An 18,739-nucleotide genomic window follows, 5' to 3' on the forward strand; every position below is an offset into this window, starting at 1 on the left:
TATGAATTTTTGAGTATGCTTTATTTCTGTTTCTGAAGGAGAAGATTAAAATTACAAACAAGTTTCATCACTCAGTTTGTAATAATTCAAAATTTATTGCTTCACCCATTCGGAGAAGGAAACCTAAAATTATTTTCTTTGCTTGTTTTCTGAGAATGGTACTGATAAAAGTAAATCATCATCCATTACGCTATGTAATTACACAGCATATCTACTTAGATTTAAACATATCACATGTGGGGAGGAAATTTAATGAAATCTGTATTATTTAATGTGAAAAAATGTTAGATGTCGCCACAAATGTCTTATGGTTAGATAGTGCTGCTAGCCATGAATCATTTCACTGATGGTATACATTTTTCACTCTTGGTTGTTACTTGTTAGATGGTTCTATTTTTAATAAACCAAAACTATTTCACTTCAAAAATTGACTAAGAAATTCTGAAATGCCTTGCTCTTCGCGTTAACTTAATTGAATCATTTTTAAAAAGCAAGACTAAGTTGGATTTGATCTTAAATGCTAACAGACTCATATCAGAAAGGTGGTTTTATTTCAAAATCTATCTCAGCGATCTAAAGCTAATGAAAAAGAATGAAAAGTTTTTCATGCAGATAAGAGAGGCTGAGGGTTTAAAAGGAGTAAGTGTCCATGACGTTTCATATCTGAGCACACCTCCAGAAGGCTCAACAGCAAATGTGAAATAGTTTCCAAGTGTGGGGCTTCCTGAATATTACTGCATTAACCAATTAAAAATGGCAAACAAGTGAAGGTTTCTAATTTCACAAAATCTGATCTGTGAAGTGTTCAAAATACTTAGTCTGTTTTTAATCATTTTTTGGTAATGTTTTTATGTAGTAGATATTACTATCTGTGGAACATACTACTATCTAATAAGTAGACATCTGTATCCATGGTGAGTTACCAGCTGAACCAGCCCCCCAAGTTGTTATTTATGGGTTAACCTTGGGAGAATCCCAAGCCTATCCTCCATTTGCTAGTTATGTGCATTAGAAGCATATTATAGTCATAGAATACTCTGATATTCTAGACATAGGTTATACTGCTGAATGGGAAGTTTCGGCATTCAGATCCAAGTAGGTATTTGTTCAAAGTGGGAAGAGAAGTTGTCAGGCTGTCTGCTTGCAGGGTTAGGTTCAACAAAAGCTTGGATCTGAATCCATGCTTGCAACTGAGGCCCGGTAATATGATCACTGGTAAAGTTGGTTCTTGGACCAGTTCCCCAGATTTCTGCCCTGTTTGTTTTCCCAGGTGTGATGAATACGTCACGCAGCTGGATGAGATGCAAAGGCAGCTAGCAGCTGCAGAGGATGAGAAGAAGACACTAAACTCTCTGTTGCGCATGGCTATCCAACAAAAACTTGCCCTTACCCAGCGACTGGAGGATTTAGAGTTTGACCATGAGCAGTCCCGACGCAGCAAAGGCAAGCTTGGAAAGAGCAAGATCGGCAGCCCTAAAGTAAGTGAGGAGGCATCAGCCACCGTGCCAACCATAGACACTTTCCTCCTGCATAGTCAGGGCCCACAGCAACCAAACTTACTGGTCAGCAGTGGCACTCAGAGGAAAAGGTATGCATGCAGTGATCTTTATAGTACAGTGCAGTGGCCAGACTTTCATTAAAGTCGTTCACTGAATTGTAAACATTATTATTTTTTTGTTTTGCACTTGGGGAGAAGGAGGTGGGGAAGATATGAAAATGAAATTCAAAGCCTGGCAACATGTCATTCTGATCCTCCTACTCACAATGTTATTTCTTCCTTCTTAATGCAAAGTTTTTGCACTATTATCTGTCAGTGTCTCAGTGCATCTTGTATGTCTTTAATATTACTGTGAATGTATTTTCTTTAACAACTCTCCCTTAAGTTTTCCTTAAGGTTTTCCATAATGAGCATCTGAAATAAAAAAGGATTGTTCTCTATGAGCATTTCAATGCTTAACACAAAAGAAGTTGCATCGCTTTGTTAAGCTTTAGTGCTCACTTGCTCTTCATCAGCGCAAAAAGAATACAGATGTGTTCACTCCGATCAATTTTTCTGCATAGGAGCAAGCAACCTTTTGAAGGGGGGTGGCTGCAATTCATAAACTAATGCAAATATTTTGCTGTTCAAGCAGTGAGTTCTCATCTTGTCTTGTGACTGTCCTGTCAAAGCTTTATAGGTGTGGGGATCTCCATGGTTCTGAAGATGAAAAGGACTCTCTGTTAGAGAAGTCCTAGATAATCATTCCTTTTTCTTGTACGTTCTAGTCACAATGCAAAAAGCAGAGAACATTCAGGGAGCCTTGTACATATCGACTCCAGGATATTGAGATATAAGTCAACCTCATCTCCTCCTCCCCTAATATGGACCAGGATTTCCCATGCAGGCAAGGTGCTCTGCTGTGGAAATGACATGGGGTGGCAACACTAGTTTGTTTTTACCTGTTAATCAAATTAACATGATGTTGTCATTCGTGAGGCTTTGAAAGGTAATTAAAGTAAAACTCTTTTGTTTCCATATGTATTTTTCTTGGATCTCCTGCAAGACTATTCTCACCTTCCCTTTGTGATCAGAGCCATCCCAGGACTTCAGGGACCTACCTCCAGAAATTATTAAGAGCCCCCCCTCATCCCGCTTCCACAGAATCATATCTTCTGAGGGGCCCCCCTTCCATGAGTGAATTCATCCATGGGCACCGTCTCAGCAAGGAAAAAAGGTTAACCGTGGCCACACCAGGTAAACATTTTTTCCTTGGGTGCATGTGGTGCTGAGTGGTTAGCAGAGCAGTGCGTCCTCCCAACACTGCAGATGCAATCTAATTTGGGCACCTTCTTGTGACCTGAAAAGCAAAATGTCTCCTTCTGTGTCACCTGCAGCAGGAGCTGACATTTTGCTCGCTGTGGCCCAAACTGGTTCCAGATGCAGTGGGGGAAGTCCTGCTGTGGAATAGGTGGGTGCAGTCCTGCTGGCATCCACAGAGGCTGCACCCCTGTGCCCGGGTGGTGCTTGGTCTGGTGGTTGTGTTGGTAGTCCCCACAGAAGACCCAAATCGAACAGGACAGAGGAGTTAGATGGGTGAGGACTGATGATGGAGTGGCTGGCGATGTGCACGAACCTAAGCAGTGTCCCTCTCCTGATGGCAGCAGAGGTGTTTCTAAGGTGTAGTGTTAAACTAACTGGAGGTTTAGTTTATAGAAACTGAATCGTTAAGTTTATCTTCACAGGAAGCTTTTGCTCTTCATTTTCTGCCAAACTGTAGTATCTGCTTAGAACGATATGTAGAAAGGAAATGCGAACTGAATGTCATTTCAAAGGTTGTGACATCTCTCTGTTCCTGACAAAGTAATAATTACTTTTCTTCGGTGCCCATGCCAAACTTCCAGCCTTCAACTGTGCACACCCTTGTCTGGTGATAATTTTTTTTCGTTCATTTGCTTTGAAATCTCTTATACACAAAAAGCTTAAGTAGAAAATGTAAAAGTTAAAGCCCATAATGTGCTTTCTGCTAAAGTAACAGTCTGTTCTGGAAAGCTGAACAAGGCCATACAATACATTATATCTCAGTGCCAACAAGATATATCTCAGTGCCACCTTTGAGAAGTGCCATGCAAGTAACACTCAGAGGACAAGTGTAAAACCGCAGAGTCTAAACAAAACCTTCTCTTGTTGAAGTAAATAAACTGAAGAGCTGTTTCCTAGAGGGGGAAAAGGCAGAGTGAGAAAATTAAAGACTTCAACATTTATAAAATAAATGGTACTGAGCTTTCAACAACTCCTTTGTATTCTGTTGGCAACACTCCAAAATATGCGGGCATACCCACCTGACTTTAGAAGAAGCTTGTGTGAGCAGTTATACCAATATTCTTGTGATTTGGAGAAGGCAGCAGTATGCTAAGAAAGGGAAACCCACGTGCTCATTTTCTACCCTATAGACAGGAATCCATTTCCTAAACACTGGCAGTGTCTCTTGTGTTCCTTCCTCTTCATCCTTCAACAGAATAAGAATGGTTTAACTTCTGATGGACACTTACCTCTCTTTAAAGAAGTGGATTTTGAGTTTCCTGTATAACCAAACACTCCACTTTGGAATTCCAAGGAAATGAAAGGAAGTAGACCCCAAAATGACAAATCTTCTATCTTACAATTTACAAGACTTCTAATTGTAATTGCACTTTTAGTTTACAATTTACAATAGATTGTGACACCAAGGAGAATCATTAAGAATCCTTAATTCAAGGACTTGATGATCTTTGTTTGAAGACCTGTGACCTCTGTATTGTATTTGCATGCTGATGGTTGGAAGGAGTAATGATTTAAAAAGAAGAATGCTCAACAGATGAGACAAGTTTACTGTTTTGCAAAATTGTGAGTACTAACCATAAAATATGTGATTTTTTAATATGGAACTCTGGGTTCTGACTGTCTTCATGCACTATATTTTTGTCATCATTTTCATAGACCAGCATGTGATACCTCACAGAGCATCATAGGTTCACAAACTGCTGATTGACACTGACACAGTCTCTGACTTTTTGTAATAACGGAGACCAAGGGATAAAGCAGCCTGAAAAAATAGAGTTGTCCAGAAAATAATGTTCATCTGGAGTCTCACCTGCCACCATCTCTAAATATTCATAGTATAAAGGCTTGTGACAGTACTACTGATTTCTGTGAGCCTAACACATTCAAACCAGTGATTTTTTTCAGCACATTCATTCCGTTATCAGCAGGGCTCATGTCAGAATCAGGTCGAGAATTAGCATTGATCTTACCAATTTCTTGAAGATATGTTGTTGTTAATAGAACAAAGGAATAAGTATAATAAGATGCTATTCTACTGCTTGCAGAGTGAATGTTTAAAATGTCTGCCTCATATCAGAAAGAGATTCTTTTCCCAAATGATCTGTGCAGTAAAGCAAGTGAGCAAGCAATGTAGCAACTCCTACCTGCTTCTTCATCACAGAGATTGCAGAAGAGCAACATCCAAACTCAAACACTACAGAGCAGAATACAACTTGATTTGAGGTTGTGTCCTCACAAGTGGAGGAGGAATGATTCAGGCCTAAATTATTTTTTATTTTTTCATCTTTTTAAAGTCCTGAAAGGTTTCCTTTACATAAAGATTTCACCCACGTGATGTGTGGGCTTCCCTATTCTTCCATTAGCTCCCACTGCCATCGGGGCTAGGAGGCTGTAGCTGCGAATGCATTTGATGGAGACCAAGAACCAGAAGAACTGAAGTTGGTAGAGAGACTGGGCAGGTTCCTCTGTCATATGCTCCTCCTGCAGTCGGCAGGCCATGCCTGTCCTCTTGCACTTTCTTCTGGACTCGGTGTTTAGAAGAGGCTGACCTCACCATGCTCTGCCCCCAGCTTTGACTGGCTCCCTCCACAGAAAGCTGGGATTACTTTTTCTGCCTTCTTCAGAGAAGAACTTCATGAAGACTAGTGAAGACCAACTGAAGTAAAGACCTCTCAAGAAAGAGACGATCATTTCTTTCTTGGCTTCCACTTAACTGTCCTCAGCTTTAAATCAGCACGTGTGTCCTACTGACATCAAGCTGTGGCAGTACGAATTTAGGAACTAATGGCTCCTAATCATTGTGGCTAAAAATATCACTCAGTCTATTTCCAAAGTATCATGTTTTGTTTCCCCTAGGTAATAGCACACATTTAGCTTTGCTGTGTGCTGCTTCTTCCCTTCTGTTATTAACCTGTATTTTTACAGTTTAAAATCTTTATTCTTCTGATAGACAGATCCAGATTGCATTTGCTCAACACAACTCCAGCCTTCTTTTGCATGTGGCTATGTTCATGATTACATGAAGAATTCAGGGCATATAGAAGTCCTAACACTGTTTTTGATGGTGTAAAAATGCATTAGAAATGACCTTTCAGTTGAAGTTACATTCAGAAGCCTTTCAAATTTCCATATACAGGGCCTGAAAACAAAGTTGCTAGATGCCTCCTACTATCCTACAGTCCCAAATATGAACTGTGCTTCAAGGAAAGAACAGGACAGAAGAAAAATCTACTATACATGCCCTGATACTGTTCTTTTTTCTGTCCATTATTTTAGCATGGACATTCTCAAAGTTGAATTTAAAGTTATCTAATTTTAGTTTAAAATAAGGATCCTTGTGTTTATGTATCTGAAAATAAAGGTTTCGTGACAGGCTCATGAAACAAAACATAATCAATGCCTGCAGCATTCTTCCTTAAACAGGGGTGATTTAAGGGTCAACCATGATCTGTCTGAGAGTCTCCCCTTCACTGAGGTGCCCCCCACACAAACTGTGATAGATGCTTCTTTTCCATATTGTTTTAATTTATAGGTACCACAGGACAAATTTCAGTATCTAAATCTTACACAGAAAAACACTTAAAATAGTGCTAGTGTTAAAATCAGTTAATTTTGCAGAGTTCGTTTTCTGAAAGCACATTAAACCTGAAAGTCTGCTTGATTTTCAGGTGCCTTTCAAGGCTGGTGTACAGAAAGGCATTTACTTCTCTTAAGAAGAGACACAAATGGAAGATACAGACAGCACAAGGAATACCATATAATAGCACAACTGCTCAAGCACTAAGCTTGACACATATCATACATAATTAAGAGTATATAAATATATATACTCTTAATATGCAGTCATCAAAGATTAATTTCTGCTGTGGCTCTATGCTTACATGAAAATCAAATATAATTAACAATTTGAAACAACTAGTTTTTGTTTTTGGTTGTTTGCATTCTTACAAAAAAAAATAAAATCTAAATTTATTAAAATTCTAACTGGAAAGAAATTCCTATAGAGAGTTGCTAATAGAGTCTCCAAGAGCTAAGTTAGAGCAACTGTAGGTAGAAATTATTTCTTAAAGCTGACAAGAAAAACAAAAATGAAATAAATTCAGTCACCCAAATATGAAAGTCCTCAGAAGTGTTCCAGTTAAGTCAGAAGTCAAGGGGAATTGCTTGAGTTGTCTTTGTTAACCACCCTTTTCATAGAATCATAGAATCACTTGTAGTGCTTCCACCTGAGAAGAATAGGTTGGAAACCTGGGAAAGTAGGGATGTGTTTGATATAGCACAAACAGTTTTAACACTGCAAGAGTCTGCTGTCTTAAGACTACAAAGACAGAGAGTCTGTTGAGTAGGGTGGTCATTACAGCGAGGAAAGGCTTTTGGTATGAAATATGAGGTGTTGGATAAACTCTCCAGACAGAAAGGTTGAGCAATACCCTCTGTTGCTATTCCCATTTCCTCACTCTGGAATTTGAGCTTTTTCAAGGTGCAATGTTTAGAAAATTATTTTTCAGAAATATTCTATGGGATGTTATTCTCTGTGAAACTAAAAGCTTATGTTCCTTCTCATTCGTTTTTCTTAAAATAATGTTGTGGAAGTTACCATACGGGACAAGATTCTTGGATTCTGTCCTGGCTTCTTCACATTGTATAGGCAATGCAAAGACATGGAAAGCACATTCAATTGGAATATTTTAAGTAGAAAGTCCTGGTAGGAAATGAAGCTGGTTTTACCCTCCCCTTTTCAATGAAGGGATTGGGCAAATAGCTGAAGGAGGTTCAGGTTGATGCTGCCCTCCGCAGTGGAGGCTCTCCACAGAGATGACCCATGCACCTCACAGCATTGGAAAGGTAGGGAGAATATGTTTTTGATAGTAAATTTGAGTCTTCTTTCATTAGGTGGTGATTAAGTCATAAGTTCAAGGTCTGTAGCTCTGCACATTATTTTTTTTTAGGAATATTTTACAAAAAGTATTGTTCTAGCTTTGCTTTTGAATTTAATTACCAGAGTCACAAAGCTCTTTACAGATTTCTGAACCTTGCTACTGTAACCACTACTTCAGTACCTAAACTTTGCTTTTTTAATGCACTTCTTTCACTTTTGAAATGGCAGGGCTGTTAGAAATCTCAACACCGAGGAAAGCATAGCTTATTTTGAAAATTATTGTGGAAGAAGTTCTTTGAGGAACATTATCAGATGATACCTGAATTTTGTTAAGAGGGTGTTTTGTAGATCTTCATGATTGCTTAGGTCATCCCATGAACAGTTTTCCACATATTTTTTTTACTTTTGAGAATGTTGTGTCTGAGCTTGTATAATCAGGCAGGCTACTGGCAAATGCAAGGCTCCTATGCTACCGGTCTTGTGTGTCTCTGCTCTCCATGAAAAAACAGATATGATGGGATTTTATCAGGGTTTTTAAAAGTTAGGTTTATTTATTTCGTTGTTTTTTACTGAACATGATGCTCTTCAGAAAAAAAGATAATTCAGACATTATTATCTATATTCACTTTTTGTTCTTCATTCTTCTATTTTCTGTGGGTTTTGTAAATATGCCATATCTGTGTATATAATTGTTCATTGTTTAATAAGTGTTATTAGTGCATATATACAGATATATGTATATACCTTCTTGCTCTTGGGGCCATGTTGTGCATCTGAATGCTCATTTAACTAAGCTTAATGAGCATTACATGTTTATGCTATTTCAAGCATGGTACATTGTCCTTGTGGAGGCCGTTTTGAATTTGAAGAATAGTATCCTTGCCAAGGACATTAGTTGGCTGTAACTGATGAAGAAATCAGCTGGCTAAATGTACTTTTACCTCTTGGTGCCACTGTGAATAGGACCCTTTTGCTCTACGCTTTTGCTTTCTTATATTTAGCTTTCCAATTATCACAGATGAGACTAAAGCCATACATTTCATGCTGTTCAATATAATTTAGCTACTTCAATATAATTTAGCTATTATGGCATGAATTCACTGCAGTTCTATGAACATTTAATTTTTATTTGTATTTTTCCCTGTGTAAAGAAAACAATTCCAAAATAAAACCTATTTTTAATAGAAAGCCAAATCTGATTGTTAAAAGGTTAAAAGAAAAAAAGAAAAATAAGAAAGAAATTGCAGTGAAACCCATGCCTTACTGTTGTATATTTTCATTAAAAGGTTATTGACATTTTTATCTCTGTATCCAAGTTATGGTGTCATTGTTAGATGGAATAGTAAATATTAACATCATTTGTTGAAGTTATTTGATAAAAGTTTATTAGAGTTCTGGTTGTTTCTAGCAAAATAGGTACACAGGTGACACGTATCTGTAAGGTGTGTTACCAGATATTTCTTTCTATGAAAATTTTGGGCTTTGGAATCCAGTGTTATTAACTGAAACACCTCTGCAAGTCTCTTGAAAATTTTGGTAACAAAAGTCATCTGTCTTTATTTTCTTTTATGACAAGGTTTAATGTGGTTTCATGACTTACTGATTTTTTACCGTCAAATATACAGGAATATTCAATATTGTGCTTCTCATCTCATAAAATAGGCAAAGCAGAAGTGAGTATCTGTTTAAATTAGACACGCTGATATTTTAGCTCTCTGGTAGAGCAGTTCCTTAAGATGTTGTGATGTATGGAGTAAGCTCACCAGCAATTCTTTAATCAAGACTAGTATCCCTAATTGTAAGTATTTCCCTGTCTGCCTTTTTAGGGCTATGAAAGCTTATAGTTGTACTTTATGTTTCTTCCAAAGCCTACTCAAGGTACTGTTCCCACTAACTTCAAGTTTTGGATCAGGCCCTTTACCTATAAAATAGTGCAAGTACTTTTTGTTTGGATGTATTTGTGGCCTTCTGAAATGTATGACACTTATGTTTCCATGAAAGATGAGTGATCGACAAGACAGAAGTATGACGATTTCTGTATTTTTATGACCTTCCTTTTCCTCTTTTGCAATGTTTAAAATGTGTGCATCTTTTTAGTGAATAAGTATTTCATGACTCATCAGACCTTTCCAAATGTGCTTTTTATGAACTGTATATAAAAGAAAGGAACCGGATATATATATGTGTGTATTCAGCTTCTACCCATCCCCATTCCTACTGTTTTACTAACCCATTATTTCGCTTCTTGACAGATTTAATGAGGAATTATTTAAAGAATTCATAGAAACCGTTTTAGAAAATCACATAAATACATCATGATATAAAAAGTGTGAAAAAACCTACAGAGCTGACAAGAAGTCTCTTAATGTTCTTTGCCCAACCCTGGAGAAAAAAATGTATTTCACTAATTTTGCTAGTGACTAGAAAAAAACTTCCTTTTCATTTTCCCCCTCCCCTCTCCTTTAATTTTTAATAGTATTCTTAATACGAGCTATAGCAAAGGGCAAGGCTGGCACATAGCTTTGATAGCTCAACATACAGTCACAATCACATTATTACTGAAGCACATGGGCTAATAGGGAAATAGCTCTTGATGTTGGGGATAATTCAGGTCTAAAAATAAAGTAGAAGTCAACTCATGCAAAATAAGGAAATAAAGGGTGTGTGGGGGGAAGTATGTTGTTACTGTTGTAGAGTTGGAAGCCAAGAAACCTGACATGTTCTGGGGAACTACCTATGTGTGCCCATGTGAATATATCAGATAGCATGGAAAGTTGTTAGTAAAGCTCTATGAGTTGCATTGTGGAGATCAGGTAAGGCAGGTAGCACTTCTCTAGATGTTATAGGAAAATAGCAATTAAGTACCCTACCTGTTCCAATAAGCTCAATCATCCGAGAAGCAACTAACAGAAGGCTCTCAGTTACATTTACTGAGAGCTACTGTCCTGTCTGACCTCATCTGGAAGGTAAACAGGAAAGAAGAGGAGGGAGGAGCAGATGTCAGAAGCTTGGGAGTGTAGAAACTGTGGGACCTTCCTGGGCCACCTTTGGAAGAAAGAGAACAGGCAGAGGTGATAGGAACTGAAGATTTTAGATGCATCCTACTGCTGTCCTACTGCAGCTTGCTTCTGTGTGCAGGTATTGTTGATGCCTTCCACTCTGTGTGCAAATTGGAGTTCAGCAGCAGGCTCACATCTCTTAAGGTTTATTCTTCAAATAGTTATTGGGAAGACTAAGGAATAAGTTGTAGAAGAATACTTTTGTTGTTTTTGTTGTTGAAACATCTCCAACCAACAATAATCTAAGATGCCAAATTTCTCTTAATATTAAGCTTAAGATGTGAGTTACCTGGATATTTCTAAGATTTGACATAAAAAATTCACAGTTGGTCAGCTTTACCAAGACATAAGCCAAAACTGATACTTGGTTGATATATTTGTCTATTTACAATCAACTATCCATTTTTCAGTTTAATGGGAAAAGAGAGAACTCAGTGGGAAAACCCAGAGGATTTGGGTACTGACAAATGTCTATGTAAGAGCTAACTTGCCTCTGGTGAAATTTATCAGCTTTCCTGAGCACTACTGATGCCAGAACAGGGCTGGCTGTCATAGAGCTGTGCAGTGGCGCTGTACCATTGCTCAACTCCCCCCTGCACTGGTGGTTTTGCTCTGAGGCCAGGACAACCCGAGTCAATCCTGCTCTAAGAGGGCTGGGGTTCATAAGGCTGGCCAGGCTCTGCTTGGAGCTTGCATGGTGGCTTTGCTGTAGCTCTCTCCTTATAGGAACGTCCTGCAGAAATGCAGAGCTGCACCCATTTTGTAGCTGGCAGGGTTACCAGCTGGGGCTATGTACAGGGCAAAACTGACTCTGTTATTTCCAGACCCAAAGTGACCCTGGAAGCAGGAGAAGGGAGAGAGACTTCTGATCTTTGACCTGTACCATTGTTCATGTCTTTTTCCTACAGTGAACCACAGCTGTCCTCTCACCAGCTGTTCTTTGCGATAACCATTGCCACTTAAAGTTCCTCTTGGCCTTGAGGAAGGTCAAAGTTTTCTTGGCATCCATTAGAAACGCAGAGATAAATGATAAGTGAAACCAACTAGTCAAATAACTGCGTAAACATTTTTTTGTTTTTGTTTTAACAAAGTACAAAAATTATATATATACAAAACAAGGATTTTTTTTTTCCTCAGTACAGAAACAGTTTTGGGACTTGCCTCATCCTTTCAGATTACAATTTGAAAGCATTTCTACAAATCTCAACTCAGCAAGATGGACAAGTGTTTTAAAAACCTCTACCCTGTTCTTCATGACATATCATGTTTGCCATTTGAGTTTGGAAGTTCTCCTTGTTCCCTACCTTTGAGTAGAGATGATTGATTTATTGTCTCTGTAGGACTTGCAGTGTGATAAAATATATTTCTGCCTCTCAATGACCAGGAGACTACTGGTTTGTTCTTTGCCCAATACTTTGGACTCATCTTATTAACTGTTCCTTCTTTCCTATTAATTTGACATCTGAGGGAAGAAAATAATTACCATATAAATAGGGACAGCTTCTGTTTTCAAGTAAGTTGTCAATAACATCTTCATGGACATGTTATCAAATTCTTCAAACTTCATATAGCAAGTTCAGTTAATATTGGGTAGCATGACACAAAGTGAAATTGCTATAGATGCTGTAAAACGTTTTGCTAGGATAAAAGGACTTCCAGGCAGCCTGGAGTGGTCAATGGGATACTAAGAAAAGTTTGTTTTAAAAGACTGAAAAAAGCCTCTGCCTCACATTTTTCCATAAGCATTTCCGGAGAGATTTTCTTTTCATTAAGAACTGATTTCCCAATGTTTTCCATATCAGAAATACCAAATATGTGACACTAATTGTTTTTAAACAAACAAACAAACAAAGGGAAAACACCACTTTGGTTTGTTGCTTGACTCAGTCTAATCCTTTCAGATAAAAGAAAATTTTCTCTAATGATTTACTAAACCAGGCACACGTAAAACTGTATTATATATCAGTTACTCATTCACAGCATCCCCAATGCTTATCTTGGGATTTTTACTATTCTTGGTCTTACCGATCTCTGTAGAGTGCTGTCAAATTTACTGAGTGTCAAAATGTACGGAAATGTTCCACTGCAGTCTGCTTGGTCTTGAACAGGTGGGACTAAAAATGCTTGCACATAGGATTTTCACTGGGGACATTGCTGATGTCAACAGCAGGCAAACCCACCTCTCAGACACTAATAACCCAGTTTAGCAGCCCTGTGTTGATTGGAGTCACCCAGTTCATAGACTGGAGGGCAGAGCACACCTTGTGACATGAGCAAAATGTGTTGTTTTGGTGGCTGAGCCAAAGGGAAGCACAGGAAAATATTTTTTTCTGAGATTTGCTCTCAGCAACTAATTTATAGTTGCACATTCAGTCCTCATATAAGCAGATGTAGCTTCACTAAGCTTGTTATTTTTAAAGCTCTTACATCAAGAGCTGATTAGCCCAATTAGGACTGGGCATTAGATTCCAAAGGAAAATCAACAGTGACTAATGTGTGAGAGAAAATCTCTGGGCCCTTCACATTGTCATTCCTAGCAAATGGCCAAAATGTTAAGAACTGGAAAATCTGAACAGGCCTAATCTACAGTAGGAATCAAGCCTCTGAAGCTCCAAAAGATGCTATAGTGACCGTTGTCTGATACTGCTGTAGGACTCAGTACTCACTTCATGTCCTGCTGAATTCAGTGCAAATTGACATATGACTTTTGTGCGTGTAGAATAGCTCCTCTTTGCTGTTTATAACTGAAATTGTCACTGAATTGCATTTCTTTATTACAGGTTCATAGAATCATAAAAGGGTTCTTAGGACATCAGCCAGCCCATACCCTGCCTCAGTAGTTCATTTCCTCACAGCAAGTAGAGAAGATAAGAGAAATAAAAGAGTCTGTATTTAATAACTTTATCATTTTTTGGTGCTCTTTTCTGAGGACACACCATATATAATCTATGTCTGTTCCTCGAGTATCTTTTGCACAAATGACAAACTATCCTTTTGCTTGGTAGCTAGACTGGCACTCTCTCAGGTTTGAAAAATAGGGGAACAGGCCTCTAACAATGTAATTTATTATTATTACTATTTTATAACAAGCACACATGCCTGTCTTTCCCTGTTTTTATGGTATGTGACGTTGCCCACAAAGCCAGTAAAAACATGTTTGAAACTTTTAACCTTCAACAGGGCATTTCAGAAATAAGCAATCCTTTACTTGATACAGACGGGAGCTCCACAGCAGAACAAAAAGACCAAATACCGTCTTCTCATTTTCACCTTTCAACATGACATAACAAGAAGTCATTTTATGACTGTCATGGCATTAAAGAATTTAGGCTGCAAATGCTCTGAAACATTTAAAAGGATTAAGCATACAAGGAATAAAGTTGGCTGTGGCACAGCTACCTGGACATAAGTAGATATGAGCCCCTTTGAATTTGAAATGCATAGATGTGATCCATATGCATTCTGCTTAAATCTTTCCTTGCATAATTTTCAAAACTTCACTCCTGGAGGGTGTAGGAAGACAATTCAGCCATTTTAATTCATGTGGATCACTAGGTTTCATATTGGTGTGACTGGGGGTGAGCCAGATTCTGTGAGTGCTGCTGGTGCCAAGTAGAGCTGCTGCCTCATGTGAAGTCTAGGGAGTTTACTCATGTCAGTCATTATCCAGGTTGCATAATTCTCACAGGATCTGGTTCTGTATTTATGCACTCTGCCAAATCTAGCAGACTAAGAGGCTTCATAAAATATTTGCAGGATGTCTGAGATATTAGTATAGGATCATAAATTAGGCATTTTCATTGTTCCTGGCAAAGCCTGTCAGAAAAATTCCTTCTGCGTTTGTGAAACCTGTCCACACCTTTTCATCACATAGAATTCTGCTGTCTTCGGTTTCTCACTGACTACCTCCTTTAAGCTGTCAGGGACAACTTTGCTTTGGACTTCTGAAAATTAGTTTGTTTAGAATAAGACTAACTTTTTCTTTCACCATCATTACCCTTCTACAGTTAGCCTGCTCTGTCTGTCAGGCACCACTTTTATCTGAACCTTGTGCTGAAGTGACAGCCCCTTCAATTCTTAGCTCAGGTATGTTGCAAATTCGTGTACTCCTCTGCTCTCAGGACTACAGTGACCGTCCTGGCATATGAGAGAATGGCCCACTATCCTTTCTGCTTCCTGACACAATGGTGTCAGCATATATAGCTATGCATATATTTCTGAAATAGATCCCTGTGAGCTTGAAAATAGGTCCAAAATCCTCTCCTGCTAGCTGAAGCAAGAAGAAACTAGCAATTTGGGTATGTTGCTTCCACCCACTGGAGGTCAGCACAGATTTTCATAGGGAGTAAGGAGAAGCTTTCTGGTCTTATAAAGGAAATGTCATGGTACTGGATATGATGCCCATTGTTGCTGGGAAGCTGTGGTGCTCTGCATTGTATCTGTTATTATCTAAAGACTTGATCGGAAATTACTCACAGGTTCTTCCACTTGACTGAGACAAAGAATAGATGTGGATTTCAGAAGTCATCCATATTTTAAAGAGAAAAGACTACTGATGTTGAGCTTTAAGTAGTAGCCAATTGAAAAAATAATAATAATAAAAAAATCTTTCCTATCACATGAAATTGTGTGATCTCATTTTTAGGTAACTCCTTACCACCAAAGTTTTAGGTTGAGAATCAAGTTAAAGCAGCAAGACCTAATGACAGATCTGCAAACGCTGCTGGAGACAAAAAGTAATCTCCAGTAGCTCTCCAGATGGTCTGAATTTCACCCATATTTTTAAATGTTCAAAAGGACCCTGATGATTGCGCTTTCTGACAACCTGAGTCACGCAGGCTGTGGCCAGACTAATGTGGGGAATGCTAGCTCATCTTGAGATATGTAAATTTTGGTGGAAACTAGTAAGCCGCAAAGCAGGGTTATGTCTTCTTCAGCTACTTTTCTTAACTCCTCCAAATATTATGGAGTTCAAAGCTTTTTTCTGTCTTCAAAGGATTATTTGGTTGTGTTGTTATTTAATAAGAACTAGCTTTGCAAGTTATTTATGTGGAAAATGCTTTCGCAGAATATTGATAAAATGATCTAAATATAATAGAGAAAACCTAATGTAACAATTCCCCTCTTCCTTTTTATATAAAAAAAAATAAAAATCTCATAAGCACTCTTTAGAAGTTGTGAAGACTTTCTTGCAAACATTTTCTCCAATACCATAATGAGAAGGCATCTCTTGTATGGATATAAGTTCTCTGGAGAAATTTTTAGTAGCTTTATTGACACTTTTTATATCAGATGTAAGCAAAACAGCTTCATCACCTGCAGAAGAACGATGAGTACGAGGTTTAAACCCAGATTCTGAACACAGCCCATTAGGCTGTCTGTTTAAACAAAAATTTGACAGTGTTAAGGGAAGGCAAGTGAAAATGTCTTCTCTACTTCTGAGCAGAAAAGAAAAGAAGTAATGTTACTACTATCACAAAAAAGGTGTTTCTGTCAGATAAGGAACCGAGCAAACATTCCTCACTAAATCTCCCCATCAGATGCACAGCCTGTGTACTGCTGTTACTAACCCCTTGCTCTGTAATCTCTCTGTATATATGTCTAATTTATCAGTTTCTTGTAGATTGTCAGCAGCCTGCTGCCTCCATACCGCCACACGGCTCACAACTAGCCAGGGGGCCAGATTGCCAGACTGTCAGGTAATCCTAACTAACTCTTTTCTCTTTGCACATAGCTGCATGTATGTCTGCAATTCCCCTTGTCTTCCCTGAACAAAGCCTCTTTGCTCCGATTCTTCACTAATAGCAAACTTTCAACAACTGGAGGAACTGTGATGATTTCTGCAGGGAAAATACAAACACGAACCACAGGATCTGAACACTTATATCCATGTAAACATGGAAAAGAATGCAAAATTGAATCTTGCATTCCTCATTTGGTCTTTTTATACAGACAGTTCCTCGGTGATGCCAAAACAGTAATGATTTAACTTTTTTTTTTGCTAGATATATTTACTTAAATGGGGGGTTTTGATTATAGAGTTATGCACAGACTTCTCTTTCTGTAAGGTGGTATTTTAAAGGCACTTGTGGGATTTTTAGCAGACACTTCTCAGCTCTCTCTAACCTGGAAACTCAGTCTCACCGTAGTCAGTTCCTAATCTTGTTAAAAGTAATCTCTTGTGTCCATGCTCGTAGGTAGTGCAAAGGCCAAGTCATGCTTCTGAGGTGGTTGAGTTAATCAAGGCATAATAACCAGCCTAAGAAAAAAGAGATGACAGTATCTTTATCAGTTCATGGTATATTCCGTGCATATAGTCACTTCTGACTATATTCTGCAATTTGAAACAGGTTACGTTATTTTTAGACCTTACCTCGATCTATAGAGAACCAGCTGATCTACAGCCTTATTACGTATAATGAAGCTGTTTCCCACACAGTGCTAAACTCCACGTGTGTGGAAGTCTGCCATAACACAGGCTGGGGAAGGGGTGTAGTACTGCTTTCAGGCTGCACATCAGGCACTGCTGTGCGTGTTCTGCCAGGTCACAAGTCCCTCAGTAATCTTGGAACAGCCTTTTCATCTGTGCTTCTCTGTTGTGCCCCATCTAAATGCTAACAAACAATTGTTCCTGCAATTTTATATGCCCTTCTCAGAAGGGAAGACCTACCTGATCTTCTTCTGCCCTATGTTTGTTTGCAAGCATCGCCTTGTTCTGCAGACAAACCAGCAGAGAAGGGGATGTTCCAAAGGCAAGTCTCAGGGATTTCTGGCTTGTCCATGAATGCTTCCTTGGTTAGAAAGATCTCATTAGCCACAACCAGAACTGGATGTGTTCATCAAGAAGCCTTTCTTGGCAGGTTTCCAAACCAAAACCATGGTATTCAGGAAGCAATAACATTTAAAAGGTTAAATTTTTTTTATATGATCAACATTTTTAAAAATTCAGATCAGTCATCCTACAAAGAACACACGCCTATACACTTGGCTGAACTATTGACCTTCAGATGACTATCATTTTTTACCATTAGATTGTTACTCTTCCGGTAAGTGAAAACACCCCACTCTTTTTGGTATATTAACACTGATGTCTTGCTTGTCTCAGCCATATAGCTGCATAGCCTCATAAAGCAGTGAAGCGTAACAACAGATTTAATAAAGTCAGCATAATGTTTGTGAGTGATTTATATAAAGTAATTGAAGTTTGGAGTAAAAAATAAAGGCTTTTTATGAACCTTTAAAAAAATTTAGACTTACTGGTTCAGATTTTCTAAATCCAGGAGAGGAGGAAGACAGGAGCTTGTAATGTGTTTCTTCCTCCTGTGATAGTCTCTTCTGGTGTGACACAACTGCTTTCAATTGTGTGACGACACCAAATGAGGGAGATTAAAGCTGTGCCCAGCCCTAAAGTCACCCATTTTAAGAGAGAGGTATGCTTGTTTTTAAGTCACTAACACTACTCTTGCAGTGGTGTGACATCTCAGTGGCATTTCACGTGGGATCAAGTAATAGCTTGTTAAGACTTGTAATTCACACGGACACTTTCCACATCCTGCAATATGTTTAGTCATGTTCAAACTAGTTTTTGTGCCTGACTTAACACAAATAGATTCAGTCTGAGCTTCAGTATTAAACATAGAGAGCTTTTCCTCATCAAACGTTTGTACTGAATTTTAAATGGGACTTACGTATCTCTGGGTTTTTCACAGTCACTGTGAAAGTTCACTGAATCTAGTGTAAAGGATTCACACTGGAAAAAAAAATAAGAACAGATTTTCAAGATACATTTAGTCAACGATAGCTACACATTATAGCTATACTGTATAGTTAGCTAAACATTTGTCTGTCTTTTTGCTTATATTTGCATACTTCTGTTAGAGCTTGGTCTGGAGAATCTGGGAGAACTTTCTTTAGAGATTTTCCAAGTAAACTGATGAAGCAATGCATGAAAATCTCACACTGCCTTCTATGCATCACCTCAGTTTTTCAGTCCAGGAATGT

At 38.4% G+C, this 18,739-nt stretch overlaps 1 protein-coding gene across 8 annotated transcripts in view; it reads left to right on the top strand.

The window, feature by feature from the left end:
- Positions 1 to 18,739, top strand: part of BICD1 (BICD cargo adaptor 1) — a gene marked incomplete at both ends in the record, with an annotated part of 169,178 nt that overhangs the window by 146,492 nt on the left and 3,947 nt on the right. For 4 of the 8 annotated variants that reach the window (XM_084306339.1, XM_084306340.1, XM_084306342.1 and 1 more), the window contains 2 exons: positions 1,271 to 1,478; positions 16,362 to 16,409. In XM_084306339.1, the coding sequence (XP_084162465.1) occupies positions 1,271 to 1,478; positions 16,362 to 16,409 (256 nt within the window). Of the gene's footprint in view, positions 1 to 1,270; positions 1,589 to 2,543; positions 2,735 to 16,351; positions 16,438 to 18,739 lie in introns of those variants that run through there. The other 4 variants (XM_084306335.1, XM_084306336.1, XM_084306338.1 and 1 more) reach the window with 4 other exon arrangements.

The sequence above is a fragment of the Netta rufina genome (assembly GCF_964035555.1).
Source record: "Netta rufina genome assembly, chromosome: 1".
Taxonomy (NCBI): Eukaryota; Metazoa; Chordata; class Aves; order Anseriformes; family Anatidae; genus Netta; species Netta rufina.